A 21652-nucleotide genomic window follows, 5' to 3' on the forward strand; every position below is an offset into this window, starting at 1 on the left:
TACTCTAGGGGCATCACGCAAAAACTACGTCACACTTTTTATATGAAACCATTAAAAAATGTATGGATTGTCACACCTGGCAGATTATCTCCTTCCCCCTTATAGCGTTACGTACTTAAAGGACGACTCCTTATATGTTTGTCGATCGTTTTGCAGACCCATACAAAAGGCAGTGTACAGCAGGGGGAGTAGGCAGTTTTTGAAAACGTTTCATTTTACGTGATATAATTTATGGAGATTGTCAAACTGCCTTTTTTGTAACGAGTTATTTGTTCAAGCTTTCACCCAATTTTTCTTAATTGTTGAAATTTCCCTCGCCGTTCCAGCGCAACGTAGTTCTTGAACTCACGACAAAAATACAGTGAGGATTCGCTCGTTGGGGATCCGCTACAAGGAATGACTCGATGCTTGGATGTTCGCTGGTTGGAAAAAAAATCCAACTAAAAAGCACTTGAATGTCAAGGGAAGATGTCAAACTGACTTTACCGTCGCATTGAAGTCTCCATATATCGAACGAATGTGTATGTTGGCGTAGGAGGAATCGGAGTCTTCTAAGCTGAAACACCGGTGGTAGGGGTGGTTTAATGCGCTAAAAGCTATGCAAAATTTATTAGAAAATTATGTAAACCATTGAAAGTTGCTAGACTTACAAATTAGGTCCGCGCTCCTGTTTAGATCCACCAACAGTTTTGAAATTACAGCTCAAGATCATTTTACTAGAATAATTCCCAGGTTAACCTCTCTTATCCTTATGTATACAAGTATCACTTACTTCTAAAAAAAACCTCAAATTTCAATATGCTGAATCATGTAGCCCTTGGCAGTACCGGCAAGAATGTGACCTATTTAATGAATTCGTTACATCAGTTCATCTTCGGAGTTAGGTTTATTTAATTCATCTTGTACTTACAATAAAGATGTTTGCGAAAAATCCACTAATTCGGGTAATTTTTATTTTTTAAGGCTTAATACTCAATTCTTCTCTAATGACTCTTATGGTGATAAGCTCCATCGAAGTTAATACGCGATCGGCGTATTAACTTCGATGGAGCTTACCACCATTAATCTGTATCTGACTAGTATTTTGTTTTCTCCTTACTCGATCGATTAGATCTTTATGGTCTTATCCACTGGTGTACTAAACCAGCTCGGTCGAGAAATTTTGACACTAGAGCGGGTCCAGATCACGTGGCGACCATACGGGAGCGTGCCCCGCTCAAGTGTCATAATTCTCAGACCGAGCAAATTTAGTACACCGGTGGATTAGACCATTCACACTTCGAAGTGTCACCCAGAGATGTCATGCCAGCTGACACATGCTGAAGCGATGCGTTATCGCCGTTATCGCTTTCCCGAGGGGTACTCAGAGCGAAGGCCGTATTCGCCGAAACAGTGTATGTATAAGTGCGTTTCGTGACGATTTGCTCTCCAGATACGTTAGTCTGGCGCATTTTCACCAGCTATCAGTCGTTTCAACTTACGGGTCGGATTCGCTAGATGGAAGGCAGTCGTGTTCCAACCAACGGATCCCCGCTGTACATTGAATAAACAACAATGCTTGACTATGGTTTGAACTTAATCACAGGTTTTATTTTCTACACTACACACAGTGCGCACAGCAAAAGGTACTTCCGGATGACGTCATTCACAACTTTTCTAAAAAGTTTCTATCTTTTATTTTCATCCTAAAGAGCCTTTTTTCAATTAATTAATCTGTTGAATACTAGATACGTGATTATATCATGGATCGCATCACCAAACATTGCTAACTTTCAAATCTCTACTTCATTCCACTAACCCAATATCCTTTCCATGACAACTGTGGAGATGCAGAGGTATACTCGGTCTCTAGTAACAACGGTTGTCTAACTAACATTCCTTCTCTTACCCGACGACCGTAAGGACATGGCCGACGCCGTTATTGACTTTTAAATTTTGAGCTCTCGATTTGTGCACATTGAGAATGGTAAGCTATTCCCAAGCCCCATTCATTAAATCTCTGTGCAACTTCGATTGTTCTGGTCAATCACAGAGCAGCAACTACGAATTGTACGGTCACTTATACTCATTAGACTAATGCAAACCCCTATGCTTAAACGGTGTCAATTGTGATGAAAATCATTTTAAGTGATTACGAAGAAATTTGACTGTGCATACGCCATTTAAAGTTATGGAAATTACTATGGAAAATGCAAACCTTTTGTGCTCAGTCCTCCAACTGCTCGTCATAATAATCTATGGAAAAGTGAACAACAGTCACAGTGTACAGTCAAATTTCTTTCGATTCATTTCAAACTTTGGGAGGATGCTATTTACCATATTAAAAAACGTTTAAGCATAGGGGAGCTAAAATTTTAAAATTTGCATCACTCTAATGCTCATGCTCATATTCGTCTTCAATGATTTCTTAGAAGTTTTATGTACACTATCTGTATGAGTGGGCCTTGTAAAATCAATAATCGTATAGGTGACCTTTATTCAAGAACTCGACATTTTCTTAAAACTGTGGAAGAATACGAATTTTCCTTATTCAGATTGCAGTGGATCCAGATGCAAAATTCTACTGGCTCCAGAGAAAAAATCAAAGACGCGGCTGTTCAGCAGGTTTGTTAAAAATTTCGTCTCGCATGTTTTAAGGAAAAACTTCAAGAAATCTTCTGATGATTTGTCCAGAGATTTCATCTGAAATGCTTCAAGGACTCATGCAGGGATTTCTCTTGGTTTTTTTTTGTAGATATTCCTCTGGCGATTCTCTCAAAAAATTTTCCAGCCTTTTTTCAAAGGCTGCTCAGAGGATGTTATCCAGAATTTTATCCAGGAAACCATTGAGCACTCCAACGACACTAATTACCTACAGTAATTTCATCAGGGATCACCCTGATTTTTCCCAGATTTTTTTAGCAAGCCTTCAAATGAATTCTACAATTGTCACTAAGGAAATCGATGTAAGAATCACCGGATAAAATCCCGGAGGACTTAGGCCTTCGTCAAAAACTATTTGGAGAAATTCCTGATGGAATCGCTAAGGTAATTTCTGTGGTTATCCTTGGAAAAATCAAAGTTATAATATTGAGATACCTGAATCAACATTCTTGGAGGAATTCCTCAGGAAAATTATTGGAGGAATTCCACGGAAAATAATTACTTAAACTAAATTCCTGCGAAATTTCTAGAAAAAAAAAAACACGAAAAAATACATACAGTAAAACGAGTAGTAACACTTTCGTAATGTCATGAGTAATTACAAAAAAAAGAAAGAAATTTCTGGTCTGATCCATGATGAAGAATCAAACTCTTCTGGTCTCTAGTTGGTGCCTGTCTGGTCCCTTTTTCAAGCTAGAGGTCTCGTTAAGTTAAGGCACTTAAACAGTACCAGCCCTGCAGTGTGATCGATAGAGTAATTTTCAAAATAAATATTTAAATAATTAAGTCCTATTACTTGAACTGCAAATAAATTGCATTCAAACCTAATCTTAAACTTCGTTGAAAATGTTTTCATTGCATTTGGAAAAGTCAATCTAAGCAAAAAGATGACACACTACTTGTTTATCCAAATCGTTTTTGAATCTTTCTTAATCTTCTCTTGAAGTCAAAAAAATCTCATTCTGAATGCTCTAATATTTTGTTTTAAGGTACCGTGGGGCAAATGGGTAATGGAAATCGCATAGTTGAGATTCTTCAAATTCTTGAGACTTTAAATTGAAACAAATGAGGTCGGTTATATTTTTTAGCTTGACTCCCACCAAATGTAAGCAGTATGCTGAAATTGATTTTTATGTGAAATTAAAAAAATACAGAAAAAGTTTTTGAAAAATATCTCGTTTTGAATAATAAATTCAAAAGCCAACAATTAAAGCCACGATTTCTATTACCTTCAACATTTATAAGGGCGTCCCAATGAACAATAACATAAGTAACATGTGAACAAAGAAAATTTTATTCTTGTCACTTGAATTTTCTCCTGTTCAGTTATGTTTGTTGAAATTGTTCGACAACATTATAACTGCAACATTTCCAACGTTAGTTCTTATATCATGGGACAGCAATTGCATTTCTGTTGTGAAGAATTTTAACCGCTCATTGTTTGTTTTTAAGAAAGTCGGGTAACTTTTTGGGAGAAATCAAACGGAATTGAAGGATAAGTATTTAGAATCTGTTTTAAGTGGATATAGGGTTTCAATGCTAGGACCCCTTAGTAGCTGATATTCATTCTAGACGCTTTTCCGCAATGATATCTCAGACGCATATATGTTTTGTGGAGTCTAACAACAAATTCAATGACTTTACTTCATAGTACGTTTATGAAACATACAAAATCATTCGATTTTTTCAGCAAAATATGCATTTGAAAAACTGTTGTCCGAATGCCTATTATGGACCCTCCCGGGGTCCATAATAGGATTGTTTACAAATTTGACGTTGCGTATTATGGACCCTCCATTTGATTCCCATGTAATCCAGCTCGCTGCCGACGAGCCGATTATGGACCCACCTGGAAATGCGTATTATGGACCATTTACAAAACTGTACAAATATCTGTATTTATGCGTCTCAAAGCAAATATTTTGCCTGAAACTGCTGACTAACAATGTAATTGAAGCTCTCCCTGTGGATTTTCATAGGAATAAAGTTGCTTTGAGTGTTAATTTTATGTTTTTCTGTAGGGGGTCCATAATACGCAAAGGGTCCATAACCGACATCGACTCCCTACCTATACCCCATTTTTATGTTTTGAGCTAGCTTTACATAGACATTTCACGGGATTGCCGTGCGCTCTCTTATGTTGGAACTTTTCAATCAACGTCTTCCTTTAAATCGGCTGTCCGAAGTAGACATATTAATAATCGTAATATTTGACATTCCTTTTTTGTGGTTGTGAAGATCAATTACAGGATTATAAAACAATAAAAAAAACCTAGGTCATATCGTATTTTGTATGTTATACAACTATATTACAGGTCGGACTCGATTATCCGGACCGGAGACTCGATTGACTCCATTATCCGGGATTCAATTATCCAAAATTTTAGACTCGATTATCTGGAATATTTTTTTTGATGTTCTTGTTTTTCAGTTTTTATGCATAATTTTGAGATAATAGGAATTATCCGAAATAATAAAACAATTTCAGTTTCGACTCCATTTTTTTAATTTTCATTTTTTTCAACACTTCTCACACACATCCGTACCACACAAAACTATTTCCTAAAGTTTTGGACGTAGGTAAAAGAAGGGGAGTTTGAAAAGGGGATTTTGTGTGTATGCCGGTCAAAAATATATTTATACAATATATCTTCTCAAGATCCCTAATGCTCCTAGAAATAATTTCTTGCTACGCCACCGCATCAAATAAATAAAACAACGATAAAAGATAATATTTAAGTTCTTCTATGGCAGATTTTAATTTTTCTTTTAGTGTTTCGATTATCCGGAGTGGAAAAAAATCGATACTCCGAATGATCGAGTCCGACCTGTACATATGTAGTTTTTCACTTTCATTCGTTCTACTCCAGTAGTACTCAATCGGTATGGGATTTCTCCTGAGAGACTTTGGTCTTACAATGAGAAAAAAATAATAAAATGTAAACTAATAAACAACAGATTTTTTAGCGGTTCAGATAACTTTGATCGTTCTTTGAATGAATAAATCAAAAATATATCCCTTACTAGTACGAAACACATGGAAACATCATATGTTATAATGCTGAAGATAGCTCAATATAAAACACATACACTTCGAATAACTTTCTATAAGATAAGTTTAGTATTGAAGCCAATGGCAAATGGTTACTTTAACAAGGATTACTCTGAGTCACACATGCCCTTGCGATAAATGCAAGTTGAATATAAATTTGCTGGATGATCTTTGTTGACAAGCAATAACAATGTGTAGTTTTAAAACATCTTATATTGCCGTACAGTCTACTTCATGTTATGTTCTCGACGTTGAAATTCTACGAAGCACCTTTTAATTTTTTTTATCCTACTTATTTATTTTATTGAGCTGAATTCGCCGTTAGGCATCACGCCAGCTGAGTACAGTTTGATATCTGAACACACTTGATTAGTATCTGAATACACTACTACTACTATGATGGTCTATTTTTGGATCTGACCGCGACGTTTCTTCTTTTCCTCTGCACGCAGGTAGAATGAAGAGCACGTAGATGTTGTTTGCGATTGTTGTTGTCAGTCCATCAGGAGGGAACGAAGAGAACTTGTCCATTTTCATTGCCATTGGTCTGGTTGCCGATTATCAGGATCATTAAGAGCAGATGCTCTAGAAGAGGGGCAAGGTACCAAGCTGCTTTCATGCGGCTTGACGAAAAGTTGTGTTGGGGGGGCTGGGAATCAAACCCATGACCATCCGCATATGAAACGAACGTGCAGCCAACTACGCCACGTCGACCCCCTAAGCACGTTTTAATTGGTTTGATCCATTTTTTATTTAGAAAATCAATGTCTCTAGCTATAGCTATTAAGTATGATTTCAAACTATGAAACAAGTTCCCTGCCCTTGGGTGATGAGATTGACGGTGATTAATCAAGTTGGCATTACATATTGTTGATATTGTGAAATTACTCTAATGTTTATTGATCGCGAAAATTAATCGTAATTATAACTTACTAGTGGTCCCGGCGAACTTCGTCTTGCCATCAAGTAGGCTGTTGAAAAACGCTATGAAGCGTCCCATACAAAACGTCAGTTCCGTTCACGCTCGTTTTTTCCGACTTTCCCGGTGAATACCCTAGGATTTTTATACACACAAACACGTCGGAACACTTGACGAACAAAACGGAAAAATAATCATTCAAATCCGTTGACCTGTTCGGAAGCCATTTCGTGACATACAAACACTATTCCATTTTTATTTATATAGATAGATAAAATGTAAGTTAATCTAGTAGTTTAAGTTATGTAATGACATGTGTTGCAATGCTTTAATATATTTTACACTTGATTTATCACACCTTCAGCATGAGTTTAGTTACTGTCGCATGATCTAACACCAGATAACTAGAGTTTTTTCGGAATATATCACCTTCTTAATATTTGTACACCGTGCTGCAACCTGTCTCGGTATTGCTTCCTGCTGAACGGATGAGAGTACTTGGGCTCTATATGACTTTCAGCCGTAACACCGCGATGTGGCGTTTTCGGTAGTGCTTCGTGAAGCCCAAGCAGGACAGTTCAGTTTTGCGTCGTCCGATAGATTTGGCTCACGGTTTCGCGCATGTTATCGTCGCCGGAGATTTTTTTTTCCTGTTTTGGAGCGTGTTGGGTAGTGCTTCGTGAAGCCCAAGCAGGACAGTTTTTACATTCAGAAATGGAATAGTGAAAAGTGAAAAATGAAAAAGTGATTTGTTTGATTTGTGTCCTCAGTACTGTTGGTTTTTGGCTGCCCAAAGTTCACCGAACCATCCGGAAGTGACAGGCAGCACATAAATTTAGAGAATCAATCCGGTGATTTTGTTCCAGTATGATACTTTTTCTTTTGTGAGCCTTCCGGATCGTTTTTGTCCGCGTCGTGGAACTTCTGATCGTTTCTTGAACGTTATTGTTATTTTCGGAGTTTGATAATTATGTTCAGATTGCGCATTCTGTCCGGGCGGGTGTTACGCAACTAACAATCGGTTGTGGATGCTTTTCAACCGTTCGATGACCCTGGAGGGATCGATTCTGCTTTTCGTATAATTTTGAGCAGAAAAACCGACTGTGTTATCCTAAGGTGTTTAGTTCGAACGCGCTTCCTTTCGTTTTTCGATTATCTAAAAATAGGCTGACCATACGTACCGTATTTAACGGGACAGTACCGTTTTCATTCCGTCAACGGGCTGTCCCGTCGTTTTATGGAAAATGCTCGAATTGTCCCGTATTTTAGGAAATGGAGAACTGGCACATAATTTTCAACACCAGTAAAACAATAACATTAAAAACATAACAAACAGTTTTTAGAAATATTCCAGAGTATATTGTCTTACTCATCTACTTTCCAAGCAATTATTAGTTTCTCAAACAGAGTTAAACTTGATCCGTACATGCTTCTGCTTAACTTTTTGCGTTTCTCTACTCATATTTATGCCAAATTTTGGAGGATTTCCAAAATACGGATCTTCTATAATACCTAAAATTATAAAGAACAACTATGTGTTTACTTCTGATACGCAATTTATTGAGTTAACTGTTTAAAAAGTGGATATTTAAAAAAAGTGATGAAATATTAGAAAAATTTACGTTTGAATCGGAAAAATTGAAAAGTGTAACGATTTTTTTGGAAATACTTAAAAAACGCTGCTTCTCGGAAATCAAAGATTGCGCTTCAAGGTTCTTAAGTGATTTTTATCGAATTATACAGACATGTAGCTTGGGATTGCATAATCTGGTTCTGCTACTTTCCCTCGAAAAGCGGTTTCCCGAATGTCGTTCTCCCACCAGTTCTCAGAATGCTAGTTCCCCGAAAACCCCGTTTCCCCCGAACAGCTAAGTTCTCCGAAAAGTCATAACACTCATAATTGTCAGAACCTTTCGCATTTCAAGGTGGTGAACAATATGTATTTTTGGCAATATGTATTTAGTCGAGAATGATCAAATATCTCCTTCTTTAGTAGCTTATCGATCTTTCTAACTCAACACTATCTCACTACCCGAGCAAAAGCAAAGTTCTGACCATTAAATCGAGATATTGATTTGATAGACATAAGAGATAAAAGATCTGAAGATAATATTAAAATTTTATTCCTAGAACTTCTGAGTCATAGCTAAATTTGATGTTGGAAAAGCTCGCTGATATTGGTGAGATCTTATAAAAGCTAAATATGATATGCTAATAGTATTCCAGGAGTAAATTTTAGATATTATTTTCGGATCTTTTATTTCTTATATCTTTCAAGTTAATATCACTTTTGTATGTCCATATCAAAATTTGCTATTACTTAGCTTTTTCGCCTGCTCGGGTAAAGACTATTATTGCACTTTTTTGAGCTGCATTGCTTTACAAGGGAACGGGCCATTTGGGGAAATGGCTTCACAGAAACGGGCCATTCGGGGAAAAGTAGCACAATCGCATAATCTATGTCTTTTAAATTGTCCCGTTTTTGTTTTTTATTTGTCCCGTTTTTATCTGGTTGGCTTATGGTCAGCCTATCTAAAAATACAGTACCACCCAGTACAGTTTTTCAATAGGCGTGATTTTTTTTACGCGTATTGTTATTTCATACAATCTGATGACCCTGGAGGGATCGGTTTTGCATTTTACTGGTTATTGAGCAAAAATATTACTGCACAATCGACAAGCATTTTGCGAAATACTATTTATACTATAAATAAGCTATTGTTTTCTCTTTTAATTGCCGGCATTCAAAAGATTAATTTGAAAACGCTTAAACAACAAATATTTATGGTCTATCGCCAGCTTTCTAGGCGAATCCTGACAATATACCTTCCCCAACCTCCAACTCCGTAGCACTTATGAGGGTGTCGCTGAGTCGGTGGCCTCTCATTAAGTAAGTGCTACATCAACATTTCCTTCCCCTATCCCAAGTTACGGTAAAGATGGGCGTGGCCGGGAATAGCGATATTCATGCTTTTAGTATTCTTGTTTATGATTTGAACAAGGTATACTCCCCTGCCTTGTTCTTGAAAGTAGTCAGGATGAGATTATTAAAAAGAAACATGAATGTTGCTAGTATCCAATCTACGAAGTATACCGTAACTACGCTAACGCTAACGCTAACGCATGATCTAACACCAGATAACTACGCGTAATGCTGGAGGGACCGGCAGGGCCTACTACCAGTCTCTACTAACACTCAAATCACTAACAAGACTGGGAAACCAACGATCACCTTCATCAGTAGCACTATTTCTAATAGTAGTATTAGTTCAATATACACAAGTCGTTTTTAATAGTCCACGAGGCGCAAGAGTGGGTGCGGGTGGTCTCTGCGTCTCACACATTGAAAATAGACTTTTATATTAGGTTTACTAACAACGTAGTAATACTTACCTTCAGTGCAGGATTTGGGCTTCGGGGGGTCAGATCTCATGAAGGGGCCCCTTTTATACAAAATTCAGCACGTTTTGAGAATTCACAAACCAACGAGTTGAGTTTGAGTTTTGAACGAGATAGTCGGTCCAAAGATATGAGGGGCCAAATGCAAAGTGGTGTAAACGACATTTTCGATTGTGAGCTATATACATTGAAAAATTAAACTGTTTTCAAACTTTCCAATACTATTTTTAGGTGATTTATCCGTCCAATGGGAAAAAATATAACAATTCGTAGAATATTGGCTTCTATATGGTCGATGTTCAGATGGACTGGACTAAGTGTTTTGTTTTTAATGGCTCCAAGAAAACGTACCTCTGCCATTCGAAATATCCAAATATTTGCATTATTTGCTATGATAATTCAACTTATCTATTTGATGACAAATTTTGATAATGATAGCATTGGAAAAATCAGAATTGATGTTGTCCTCAATGTATATTTTGAAACGCCAAAATATCGTCTAGTCCTGTCTGTCTGAACACCGATCATATAAATTGTTGAAAATGTTTAAAGCCGTTTTTCTCCAAACTACTTTTGGTTCTACTTACTACAAGTTTCCAGTTTGTCTCTGTAAAAAAAGGATTTACAGTACTGACAAGAAAAAGTTCACAAAGGATGATTTTCATTTAAATGGTCAAGTTAGCAGATCTGCGTCTCTGCTTCTTACAAACCGATCGAACTAAAATATGAACCGCATGTTGAAAACAACTTCAAATTAGATCTGTGAATCCATCAAATTCTATGCAAAGGTCCCATTTTGACAAAAATGTTGAAATTTTGATACTAAGATATTTTGAAAACAAACAATTTACGTTTACAAAGTTTAATCTTTTACAAAGTTTGGCATTTCATCGAAGTGAACAAATTTGCAGAAGCATACCAACGTCTAAATACTCACGTTTAAAAACAATCAAATTTGAAATTTTTGGCTTTTATTTTAATAGTGTTTTTAAATGCCTTCCAATTTCTTGAATAGAATTTTATTAATTTCCCATAAATCAAATTTCACGTTATTTATTAGATGCAATTCAAATTTCAGGTCAATCAGTTCGTCATAAGCAGTTAAAAAGTTCCCTAAACTTGAACATATTGTATGGAAATCGGCCTTTATGTACTGTTTTCCTACCAGTATTGTTTATTCAATGGATTATTTATTTATATTGAAAAGTTGTCTTAAACGTTTGAATTATATGTTCAAATGTCTAAAGAGAAAATATGGAAAGGTATTTTATAGATATTTTTGTTCTTAATTTTGGTTCCTGGGGGGGCCCCCTTAACCGGGGGCCCGGGGCATTTGCCCCCTTGGCACCCCCCCAAATCCGGGCCTGCTTACCTTGGTATAAGACCAATACTGTGGGTTGCCCTAATTCAGCGCATCGCCTCAATCCGATACCCATACCGCTATTTGTTTTTTTGTATATTCATAATTGCAATTAAAACATCATTAACAATAATTTCCAATGTTTGAGAAATATTCCAAAATGTGCTGATTTACGGCATTTTACAATATTGCGTTATCTAGTAAGGTTGTAGCGGAATTAGAGAAGTATTACTGATATATGTATAATAATTAGAAAACTAATGGCGCTGTTGTTACTGAAATGTTTCATTCTTTACTGTCTTTTATAAAATAATATAATATTTTTGAACAGAATGCTGTAATTTATAACTTATTTAATTCTCTAAACATTTTTGCACTACCTTGCATCCACACCAACACTGGCGACATTAGCGTTTTTTGGGTAGTATTTCTGTTATGTAGTAGTAACCTCTACCGTTTTTATTCTAACGATCATAACATAATTATCGTGAGCGTAGTAGTGGAAATAACATAGAAGTAGCTTTTGTATTTGTAGTTAAGGTACCATGATATTAGTTGAATCCTGTCCTTTGGTTCAGAATGGGGTACGGGCGCGTTCTGCCAACTCGGCAGAACAGAGGCAGATTTCTTGTGTGAACAAGTTACAACATGGACGTTCTAAAGTGCCAGAATGAAGTGTTGGGCTTGTGGGGAGATGGAGTGGAAGGTCATTACTTCGCGTTCGTGCTATACTTCTCCATATCTATAAAATTATATACAATAACCGACCCTTAGCTTAACTATTTAAATTATCAGTTGCAAATACAATAATCTTTTTGAGCTAACTAACATGTCGTCGCATTAATTTTATCATAATGATCTTTTATCTACATTCGTCGAACCATTCTGAATGGCCGTTGTGAGAATATCACCAAGAACTTCTCACATGCAATAAAACTGGATTGTCCTACATTGAAACATTAAGATTTTTGCTCTATCGGATAAATTTTATGTGGTTCATAATCAGTTTCAGGGATTGTTATCGTGGGAATCCAAAGAGCGAATTTTGTATGACTTCAGTGTAGGCCAATACTGCAATAAAGCATGTTACAATCACTAATATTTCTTCTCTCCCTATCCTTGTTTTCATATTTAACCCGCCACTATCACGAGCAACAATGCAATGTAAACAGCGTAATGGCCGAGGAAACGCGGATACGGGAACGATCGTCGGAACCAACGGACCAACGAAGGATTGCAGCAACCTCCAGCTAAATGAGAGAAGTATCCAATATAACAGTCTAAATTGGTTCAGACTTAAAAACTATTTACACCCTGACAGAACTGCCTATCTCAAAAATAGGTAGAAGGGCGGGACGATGGTGTGAGCCTACCCACTCTGTCATCGGTGGGCGTCGGGCGTGCTAACTGGTATAGCATGGCCTATGGGGCTCTGCCTGCACAAATCATGTTTTCTTTCTCTTTCACTTTTTTGTGAATTGCTAACAACAATGCCATTAAAGTAAATCCAATACAAGAATGCAGTGCAGAACCTCATAACGCCTTTTTCGGTAAACGTATTTCCCAGCGTGGGGTTTATAGGGATGTTTGTGTAAACAACGCAGATTGGCCATGGCTAGGGGGTGCGTTGATATTAGCAGATTAGCAGATTTCAAACTATGAAACAAGTTTTGATGTTTTATGAGCAAATTTATTTTTTCACAGATCAATTATTTTTATTTATAGTACGAATCTTTGTTACTCTCATAAATTCTGTTCAGAGATTTGTTTCAAACTGTCTGTTTTAGATAGTTCTGCGTTTATATAAAATATCTGTAATTAGAAGACTAGGCGTTGATTGTAAGATAAATAGATAGAGCTTGCTTATAGATTTATGACGAGATATCGAGAATGTACTGCTTTGTAACGGTGTGGAATCATTTTTAAAACATGTTTTAGAAACCTCAAGGGACAACTCTCACATTTGTCTTTAATCTGGGGTTTTCAATGCTTGTTTGAAAAATTGTAGTAATCGTAGTAAATATGTACTTCTCAGCCGTATTTTTATAATCGAAGACCGACCGAATTTCTTGTTCCATTTTTAGTAGTCCAAAAGTGAATAAGTATCAAAATTGGACATTATTCAATCAATGCACAATGTGCCGTCAAACTTGTCTACTTCAAACAGCTGTTATCGTACGAATTTGAGATCGCCAAATTTATTTGAAAAAGTTTCATTCCTTCAATTTGATGATAACCATGAAGCTTTAGCATGTTAAGTCTATAATTCTAACATAAAAGGTATTATTCAATCTTTTTTCCAAATTTCGGGAAATTCTGAACTTTTATTAGTGTTAAGAGGTGTTGAGAAATGAATCACTCGCTTTTGAAATGCTGAGCAACAGTAATCCATATTTTCAAACGAGCAACAATAATCAAATTTTCAATACTTTTTGGCTAAAGGAGATTGGATTTTTTTTTGGCTTTTCGGCTTCAAGAGGTCAAACATTGATCTTGCACCTTAATTCAAACAATTCAACATGTTAAAATTATCCCTGTTTTTTACTTCAGCTAAAAATATAGTTCAAACCGAATTGGAACGGAAAACTTGTTTCCTGTGATTGCGTAAATAACGTCAATATATCGAAGAATTATATTTGTAATAACGTTCACTCATTTCTTATAAAAAAGGCTGCTTATTAATTATGTAAGACAATTTTGAGCATTTTTAAATTCCCTCTACCCCATCGTAAGACTTTTTGTATGGAAAATTAAAAAAGTGTGTTACACGTGAAAAATTTCAAACCCTTCATTCACACATAATCTGTTACATAATTGATGAATGGCTGCAATGTGACAAAAAGTATCAAAAATAGTTGATCAATTGATTCAGGACACTTTTCAGATTTTTATTTACTTCTGTGTGATAGTGAGTTATTGAAATTATAATTTCAATATTATTTAAGTTGGAACTTCCGCAAATGCAAACCGTTTTATTTTAACTACAAAATCATCATCAGGAAGCTATCAGAGCATCGTTTAAATGTCTTGAAATGATGTTTGTCCTAATATGCAACAGGAACATAACCTATGCGTTTGTAGTTTAATCTTATTTGCAGTTCATCTTCGTTGAACAAGCCAAAAATATATTGTAATATATTACGACTTAAATCGAACCAGTGACTTAGAGAAAGTGGAATAGGTAATCCCTTAACACCCCACTTATTTTCTAAAAGAGACTTTTTTCATTGAAATTATTACAAATTGTAACCTATACAAAACTTTCAAAAGTTTTTGTTTGTGTTGTGATTTCAATCAAAGTCAAGTTACTCACATACTTTTATCAGTATTGTTTCATAGCTTTGTAGATAAATGTATTGAACCAATAAAAAAGGAACAAAAATGTTTTCATAATATAGAAACCACAATACTTTATATTAATAAACTACCTCTATCAGATAATGATGCTCAAAATGTTCCAAACAAATCAAACATTTCAGATGACTAATATATGGGATTGTTCAAATATTTCGTAACGCAACAGGGGAAGGGAGGGGGTCTTACCTAGTGTTAAGATCCATACAAAAATTTAAAAATTCCCATACAAAAGCTGTTACTTGGGGGAGGGAGGGGGTCCAAAATTGGCAAATTTTGCGTGACGTAATATTTGAATGAACCCTATCGACTTCCGACGTATCTGTGACTTGTCTAATCTGACAGAGAAATTGAATCCCTTAAAATTCTTTGTGTCCTTAACACCCAATTTTACGGTAAATCCAGGGACTTCTATCTTTGATGAGATGGGGCCATGGCCCTCCTCAAGTCTGATGGCACACATGGGCGTGTGGAAGTGTTCATAGATCACTAAGCTGATCACAGACTTTGTCCAAGTGAGGACGTAATGACAAAAAAGGTATAGCACAAAAAACTTGTTTCTCTGTAGGAAACTTGTTTTCTGTATGAAAAACGAGAATTTTCAAAATTTCATTAGGGGAGCCTGAAATGAAAAAAAAAAACTGAAAACCGCTGTTCCACATTATCCATTTACCTGTTGCTTCATGCCGTTTCGTTAGCGCTACCTTATCCCGACTGTGTAAAGTATGTGGTAGTATTCAACCGATTAGCACTGATTTGTGTCCTTTTAATTAAATTATACCAAAAGACACTTTAAAGCTAGTGACGATAAACGTAATCGAGAATCAATAGAGAACTAGATAATCCGAATAAAATTGACTAATTACATTTGATTCAACTCGACAAGACGAATCGTATGAAATCGATATTGGTATAAAAAGGCCCCGAAATCAAGAAAATTTTGTCAGTAGGCACCGTGAAAGTGTCTAGGACGGTGTTTGTAGACCCCTTCAATAACTAGAACGCGAAACAAAATTCTCCAGTGCTATAGTGTTAGAACTCCCCCTAGTGTTACCTATAAAATTGCTTAAGCTAGTGATAATGCCTTTCGAAGAGCATCTGAGTGACAACTTCACGGCTGTGCTACGGCCCGAGGCGCGGTTATCGGCCGAAACCCGCTACCTCGGCTGGAACGTGGCCCCCGAAGATTTGCCGCACATTCCTGAGCACTGGCTCAAGTATCCGGAACCGGAAGCCTCGCTACACTATCTGCTTGGTTTGTTATACATTGCTTTCACCATCTTCGCCCTAGTTGGAAACGGACTCGTCATTTGGGTGTTTTCCTCGTGAGTGACATGATATTTTATGATTATCATTATTATAGTGCTGAACATGTGCTTCTATTTGAATTACAGTGCTAAATCGTTGCGAACACCATCCAATGTATTCGTTGTTAATTTGGCGATTTGCGATTTCTTGATGATGGTTAAAACACCCATCTTCATTTACAATTCCTTCACCAAAGGCTTTACGACAGGCTTCCTGGGGTGTCAAGTTTTCGCTTTCATCGGTTCACTATCTGGTAAGTCAGTAGACTAGTAGTATAGAGAGAGTTCATCATAAAATATTGCCGCTAAGTTATAATTTTTCGCACATCGAATTATAACATCTTCTAAGTGCACTGAGGATAAGGTACCGTGGGGCAAATGGATAACGAAAATCGTATAGTTGAGGTTCTTTGAATTATAATTTTTCACATGTGGATAGCCCAAATCCTCATTTTTATATTTAAAATTTATTGTTCATTGACATTTCACGGGATCTCCTTGCACTTTCTTAGTTTGAAACTTTTCGAATCACGTATTCCTTTCAATCGGCTGTTCAAAGTAGACACTTTAACCCGTATAGGCCTGAGTGAAAGCAAAAATATTAAAATCCTCACCGCTCAACGAATCCTTAACGGATTCAAATGATTTTTTGTCAGTATACAGGGTGATTACTATTTCCTGTCAGTAAAGTAAATAATCGTAGATTAAAGATGTATGAATTTTAATTTCCAATGTACATCCTGTTTTGTACATATATAACGTTTGTTTTGACAAAGTAAAGATTAAATCTTTTTTCATTTACCTTAGTTTTTAGTTAAATGCGTAGTGTTAAAGGCATTACACCTGGCACGCACGTTTTCCAAAGATGTGTATTTTTGACTAAAATCCGCTGAAAAATTTGCCTGATTGTAACAGCTTGTTACCACAATCTTTTAGACTTACTAGGGAACAGTATAAGACTGATGATGGAAAATATTAGCGAAGAAAATATGGCTTTTTTTGTAAAAATATATGCTTCTGAATAACGTGCGTTTTAACTGTAATGCTTCTGGAACAATGCATTTGGCTGGAAATCAAGGTAAAAAAATAAATAAGTTATCTATGTAAAGAGAAGACAAAAAATATAAATTTCCAAAACTGGACTGGTAATTGAAATTCACTTCACGCTATCATCTTTTTTCTACCATTACTTATTTCTCTGACAGAAAATAGTAATCACCCTGTACTGGCACACATATCTTGTTTCTAGAAGTGGTCAGAGAAACTCGGAAATATTCCTGTGGCCGGAGTTATTCCGGTGGGTCGTCAAGTTGGAGGGAAAATAGCTGTTTTTTGAGACATGCCAGGTAACCTATATTTATTTGCAATGACAATTATTTTGATTTGCATAAATAATTAAAATCTGATATTCAACATTACAAATGAAAAAGTTTTGCACCGTTTAAAATATACCGGATGTCGCCACTCGGACTTAATGCCTGGAAGAAACGGTTATAGAATTGTTAGATACTAAACCATTTCAATTCTCGAAAAGTAGAAATCGAACATAATAGTTTACTAAAATGCTTTCCCATAAGCTTGACACAGATGTTTATAATCAAATTGGCCACTGTATCGTAAATTTGAGGCGTCCTGGGGACCCGAAAATGGTAATTTGTAGGATCAATCAAATGCAGGACTCATAGTTTAACAGTTCAATCGTTTCTCAAAAGGTTTATACTGATGCAATTTGTTTCAAATTCCATGATATAGTAGTCACATTATAGCGGATTCCTGAAATTATCTGTGACTTGAAATTTGCCTACATCCAGGGGCATAAACGCACAGTATCCTTTTCACCCGACTTGACCCAGTGATCAACCGGAATTACTCCGGTCACAGGAATATTTCCGAGTTTCTCTGGCCACTTCTAGAAACTAGATATGTGTGCCAGTATGCTGACAAAAAATCATTTGAATCCGTTAAGGATTCGCTGAGCGGTGAGGGTTTTAGTATTTTTGCTTTCACTCAGGCCTATAAGGGTTAATATTGTAAAGTTAAATAGCATCTTTTTAATAAGTTCCATGATTTCTATAGCCTTCAACGTTTTAAGTAACACGTTTTTGTTTTTTCAAATATTCAGCACGTTCCGTTTTTTATGATAATTGCGAACCTTTCTAATTTATGCCTATTTAAAGCGCAAACACAAATTCAATCTCTAATCAGAAAGTTTTCACTTATCCCACATGGTTAGGAAATTGATGATGTTTCAATTTAGCTTTTTGTGAGGTCCGGTCCACATAGAACTAATTCTACAACTTTTTTATTTCAGTTTAAAATTATCATAGAGGGCAACTTAGATGCAGTGAAGACAATTATTTTCCGTATTTTCATAAACACAAAAATTTAGTTTTATTTTTGCTAAAAATCTGAAATCATAACCCATATCAAAAATTATAATGTATAAGCTTTTAAAAACTTTACTTTTCTGGTATCAATAGGATTACAGTCAACTATCCCTTACTCGATATCGAGTTAGAGAAATATAGTTACTTTACTTTACTTTTGCTGGCGCTACGTCCTTCAAGACATGACCTGCGCCACAATGTTACGCCAACTAACTCGGTCCATGGCTGCTAACCTCCAATTCCTCGATCGCCCACACTTCCAAGGTCCTACTCCACTTGGTCAAACCACCTAGCTCGTTGCGCTCCCCTTCGTCTTGTACCGGCCGGATTTGAGTTGAACACCATTTTTGCAGGATTGTTGTCCGGCATTCTCACAACGTGTCCCGCCCATCGTACCCTTCCAGCTTTGGCGACTTTCGTGATACTGGGTTCACCGTAGAGTTGCGCAAGCTCGTGGTTCATTTTTCTCCTCCATACGCCGTTCTCACATACTCCGCCGAAGATCGTCCTAAGCACACGTCGTTCAAAAACTCCTAGCGCTTGCAGGTCCTCTTCGAGCATTGTCCACGTCTCATGCCCGTAGAGGACTACCGGTCTTATTAGCGTCTTGTACATGGTACACTTAGTACGGAAGTGAAGTTTACCAGACCGCAAGGTCTTGTGGAGTCCATAGTAAGCACGACTTCCGGCGATGATACGTCTTCGAATTTCTCTGCTGCAGTTGTTATCCGACGTTATCAATGATCCGAGGTAAACGAATTCGTCCACCACCTCGAACTCATCCGCGTCGATCGTCACGCGTCTGCCTATGCGAGCTCTATCGCGCTCGGTTCCTCCAGCCAGCAGATATTTCGTCTTCGACGTATTTACCTTCAATCCAACCCGATCTGCTTCACGTTTCAGCCTGGTATACTGTTCAGCAACCACCTGGAACGTTCTTCCGACAATGTCCACGTCGTCAGCGAAACAAATGAACTGGCTGGATTTATTAAAGATCGTGCCCCGCATGTTGAAGCCCGCCCGTTTCATAACACCTTCTAGCGCATTATTGAACAGGGGGCAGGAAAGACCATCGCCTTGTCAAAGTCCTTTGCGTGTTTCAAACGGGTCCGATAAAGCACCCGATATCTTCACACAGCACTGTACACTATCCATCGTAGCTTTGATCAGTCTAGTCAGTTTCCCGGGAAAACCGTTCTCGTCCATAATCTTCCATAGACCGCTTTGAAATCGATGAATAGGTGGTGCGTAGGGACTTGATATTCGCGACACTTTTGGAGGATCTGCCGCAACATAAAGATTTGGTCTGTCGTCAATCGACCGTCCACAAATCCGGCTTGATAACTTCCAACAAATCTGCTTGCCAGTGGCGATAGACGGCGGAAGACGATCTGGGAAAGCACTTTATAGGCTGCATTAAGAATGGTGATCGCTCGATAGTTCTCACATTCTAACTTGTCACCCTTTTTGTATATTGGATATATTATTCCCTCCTTCCACTCCTCCGGTAGCTGTTCTGTATCCCAGATCCTGGCTATCAAACGGTGCAGACAAGTGGCCAACCTGTCCGGGCCCATTTTAATAAGTTCCGCTCCAATACCATCCTTTCCAGCTGCTTTGTTGTTCTTGAGCTGTTTGATAGCATCCTTAACTTCACCTATTGTGGGAGTTGGCACGTCTCCCTCATCCGCTGTACTGATGAAGCCATTCCTCCTGCTGTCTTGATCTTCCTCCTCTGCGCCGTTTAGGTGTTCATCGTAGTGCTGCTTCCACCTTTCAATCACCTCACGTTCGTCCGTCAAGATACCATCATCCTTATCCCGGCACATTTCGGCTCGCGGCACAAAGCCTTTGCGGGATGCATTTAGTTTCTTGTAGAACTTACGCGTTTCTTGAGAACGATACAACTGCTCCATCTCTTCGCACTCCAACTCTTCCAGGCGGCGCTTTTTATCCCGGAATAGATGGGTTTGCTGTCTTCGCTTCTGTTTGTATCGTTCCACGTTTTGACGGGTGCCTTGCTGCAGCATCATCGCCCGCGCTGCATTCTTCTCGTCCAAAACCGTCTGACACTCCTCGTCGAACCAACCGTTCCGTCGATTTGCTTCCACGAACCCAATGGCACCTTCCGCTGCGTTGTTTATGGCTGCTTTGAGACTACTCCAGCAGTCCTCAAGAGGGGCTTCGGTGAGCTCTCCCTCTTCCGGCAACGCTGCCTCAAGGCTTTGCGCGTATTCAGTTGCGACTTCGGGTTGCTTTAGTCGCTCCAGATTGTACCGGGGCGGGCGTCGGTACCGAATGTTGTTCACAACGGAGAGTCGTTGGCGCACTTTAACCGTCACAATCGATGTTTGCGCCGCGATAGGTTCTGACGTCGATAATGTCCGAGAAGTGCCTTCCATCAATCAAAACGTGGTCGATTTGTGATTCAGTCTGTTGGGGTGATCTCCAGGTGTACCGATACGGGAGGCTGTGCTGGAAGTAGGTACTACGTATGGCCATGTTTTTGGAGGCGGCGAAATCAATCAGTCTAAGGCCGTTTTCGTTCGTAAGCTGGTGAGCGCTGAACTTCCCTATAATCGGTCTAAATTCCTCCTGCTGGCCAACCTGAGCGTTGATATCTCCGATAACGATTTTGACATCATGGCTTGGGCAGCCGTCGTATTCACGTTCCAGCTGCGCGTAGAAAGCGTCCTTATCGTCATCGTCACTTGCTAGGTGAGGGCTGTGCACGTTGATTATGCTGATATTGAAGAAACGGCCTTTGATCCTCAACTTGCACATTCTGTTGTCGATTGGCCACCACCCAATCACGCGCCTCTGCATTTCGCCCATCACGATAAAAGCTGTGCCCAGCTCATGTCTATTGCCGCAGCTCTGGTAGATGGTATAACCATCCCTATACGTATGTACCGTCGACCCTTTTCAGCAAACCTCCTGCAGCGCTACGATGTCGAACTTGCGGACCCTCAATAATTCGGAAAGAATGCGGGTACTTCCCAAGAAATTGAGAGACTTACAGTTCCATGATCCGAGTTTCCAATCGTTAGTCCGTTTTCGATGCCTGGGTCTATGCCGATTGTTCCGGTCCGAATTTACATTGTATGCTTCCTGTACTGATGATTTTTACGGCTGGCTTGTAAGGCCTGCACCAACCCCCTGTCTCGCCGGAGGATCATCGTGCACAGCACTGTTTAGAGTCCCACGCTGGCACTAGGACGATGATCAACC

The 21652-nt window shown here is 38.1% G+C and overlaps 1 protein-coding gene across 1 annotated transcript in view; it reads left to right on the top strand.

Moving 5' to 3' along the window:
* The first annotated feature begins 15655 nt into the window (after positions 1 to 15655).
* The window catches only part of LOC5572198 (opsin, ultraviolet-sensitive), a 28720-nt gene continuing 22723 nt past the window's right edge, over positions 15656 to 21652 (top strand). Inside the window, exons 1-2 of the mRNA XM_021843106.1 lie at positions 15656 to 16052; positions 16122 to 16288. Of these exons, the coding sequence (XP_021698798.1) occupies positions 15808 to 16052; positions 16122 to 16288 (412 nt within the window). The 5' untranslated portion in view covers positions 15656 to 15807. The remainder of the gene's footprint in view (positions 16053 to 16121; positions 16289 to 21652) is intronic.

The sequence above is a fragment of the Aedes aegypti genome, chromosome 2 (genome assembly GCF_002204515.2).
Source record: "Aedes aegypti strain LVP_AGWG chromosome 2, AaegL5.0 Primary Assembly, whole genome shotgun sequence".
In the NCBI taxonomy this organism is placed as follows: domain Eukaryota; kingdom Metazoa; phylum Arthropoda; class Insecta; order Diptera; family Culicidae; genus Aedes; species Aedes aegypti.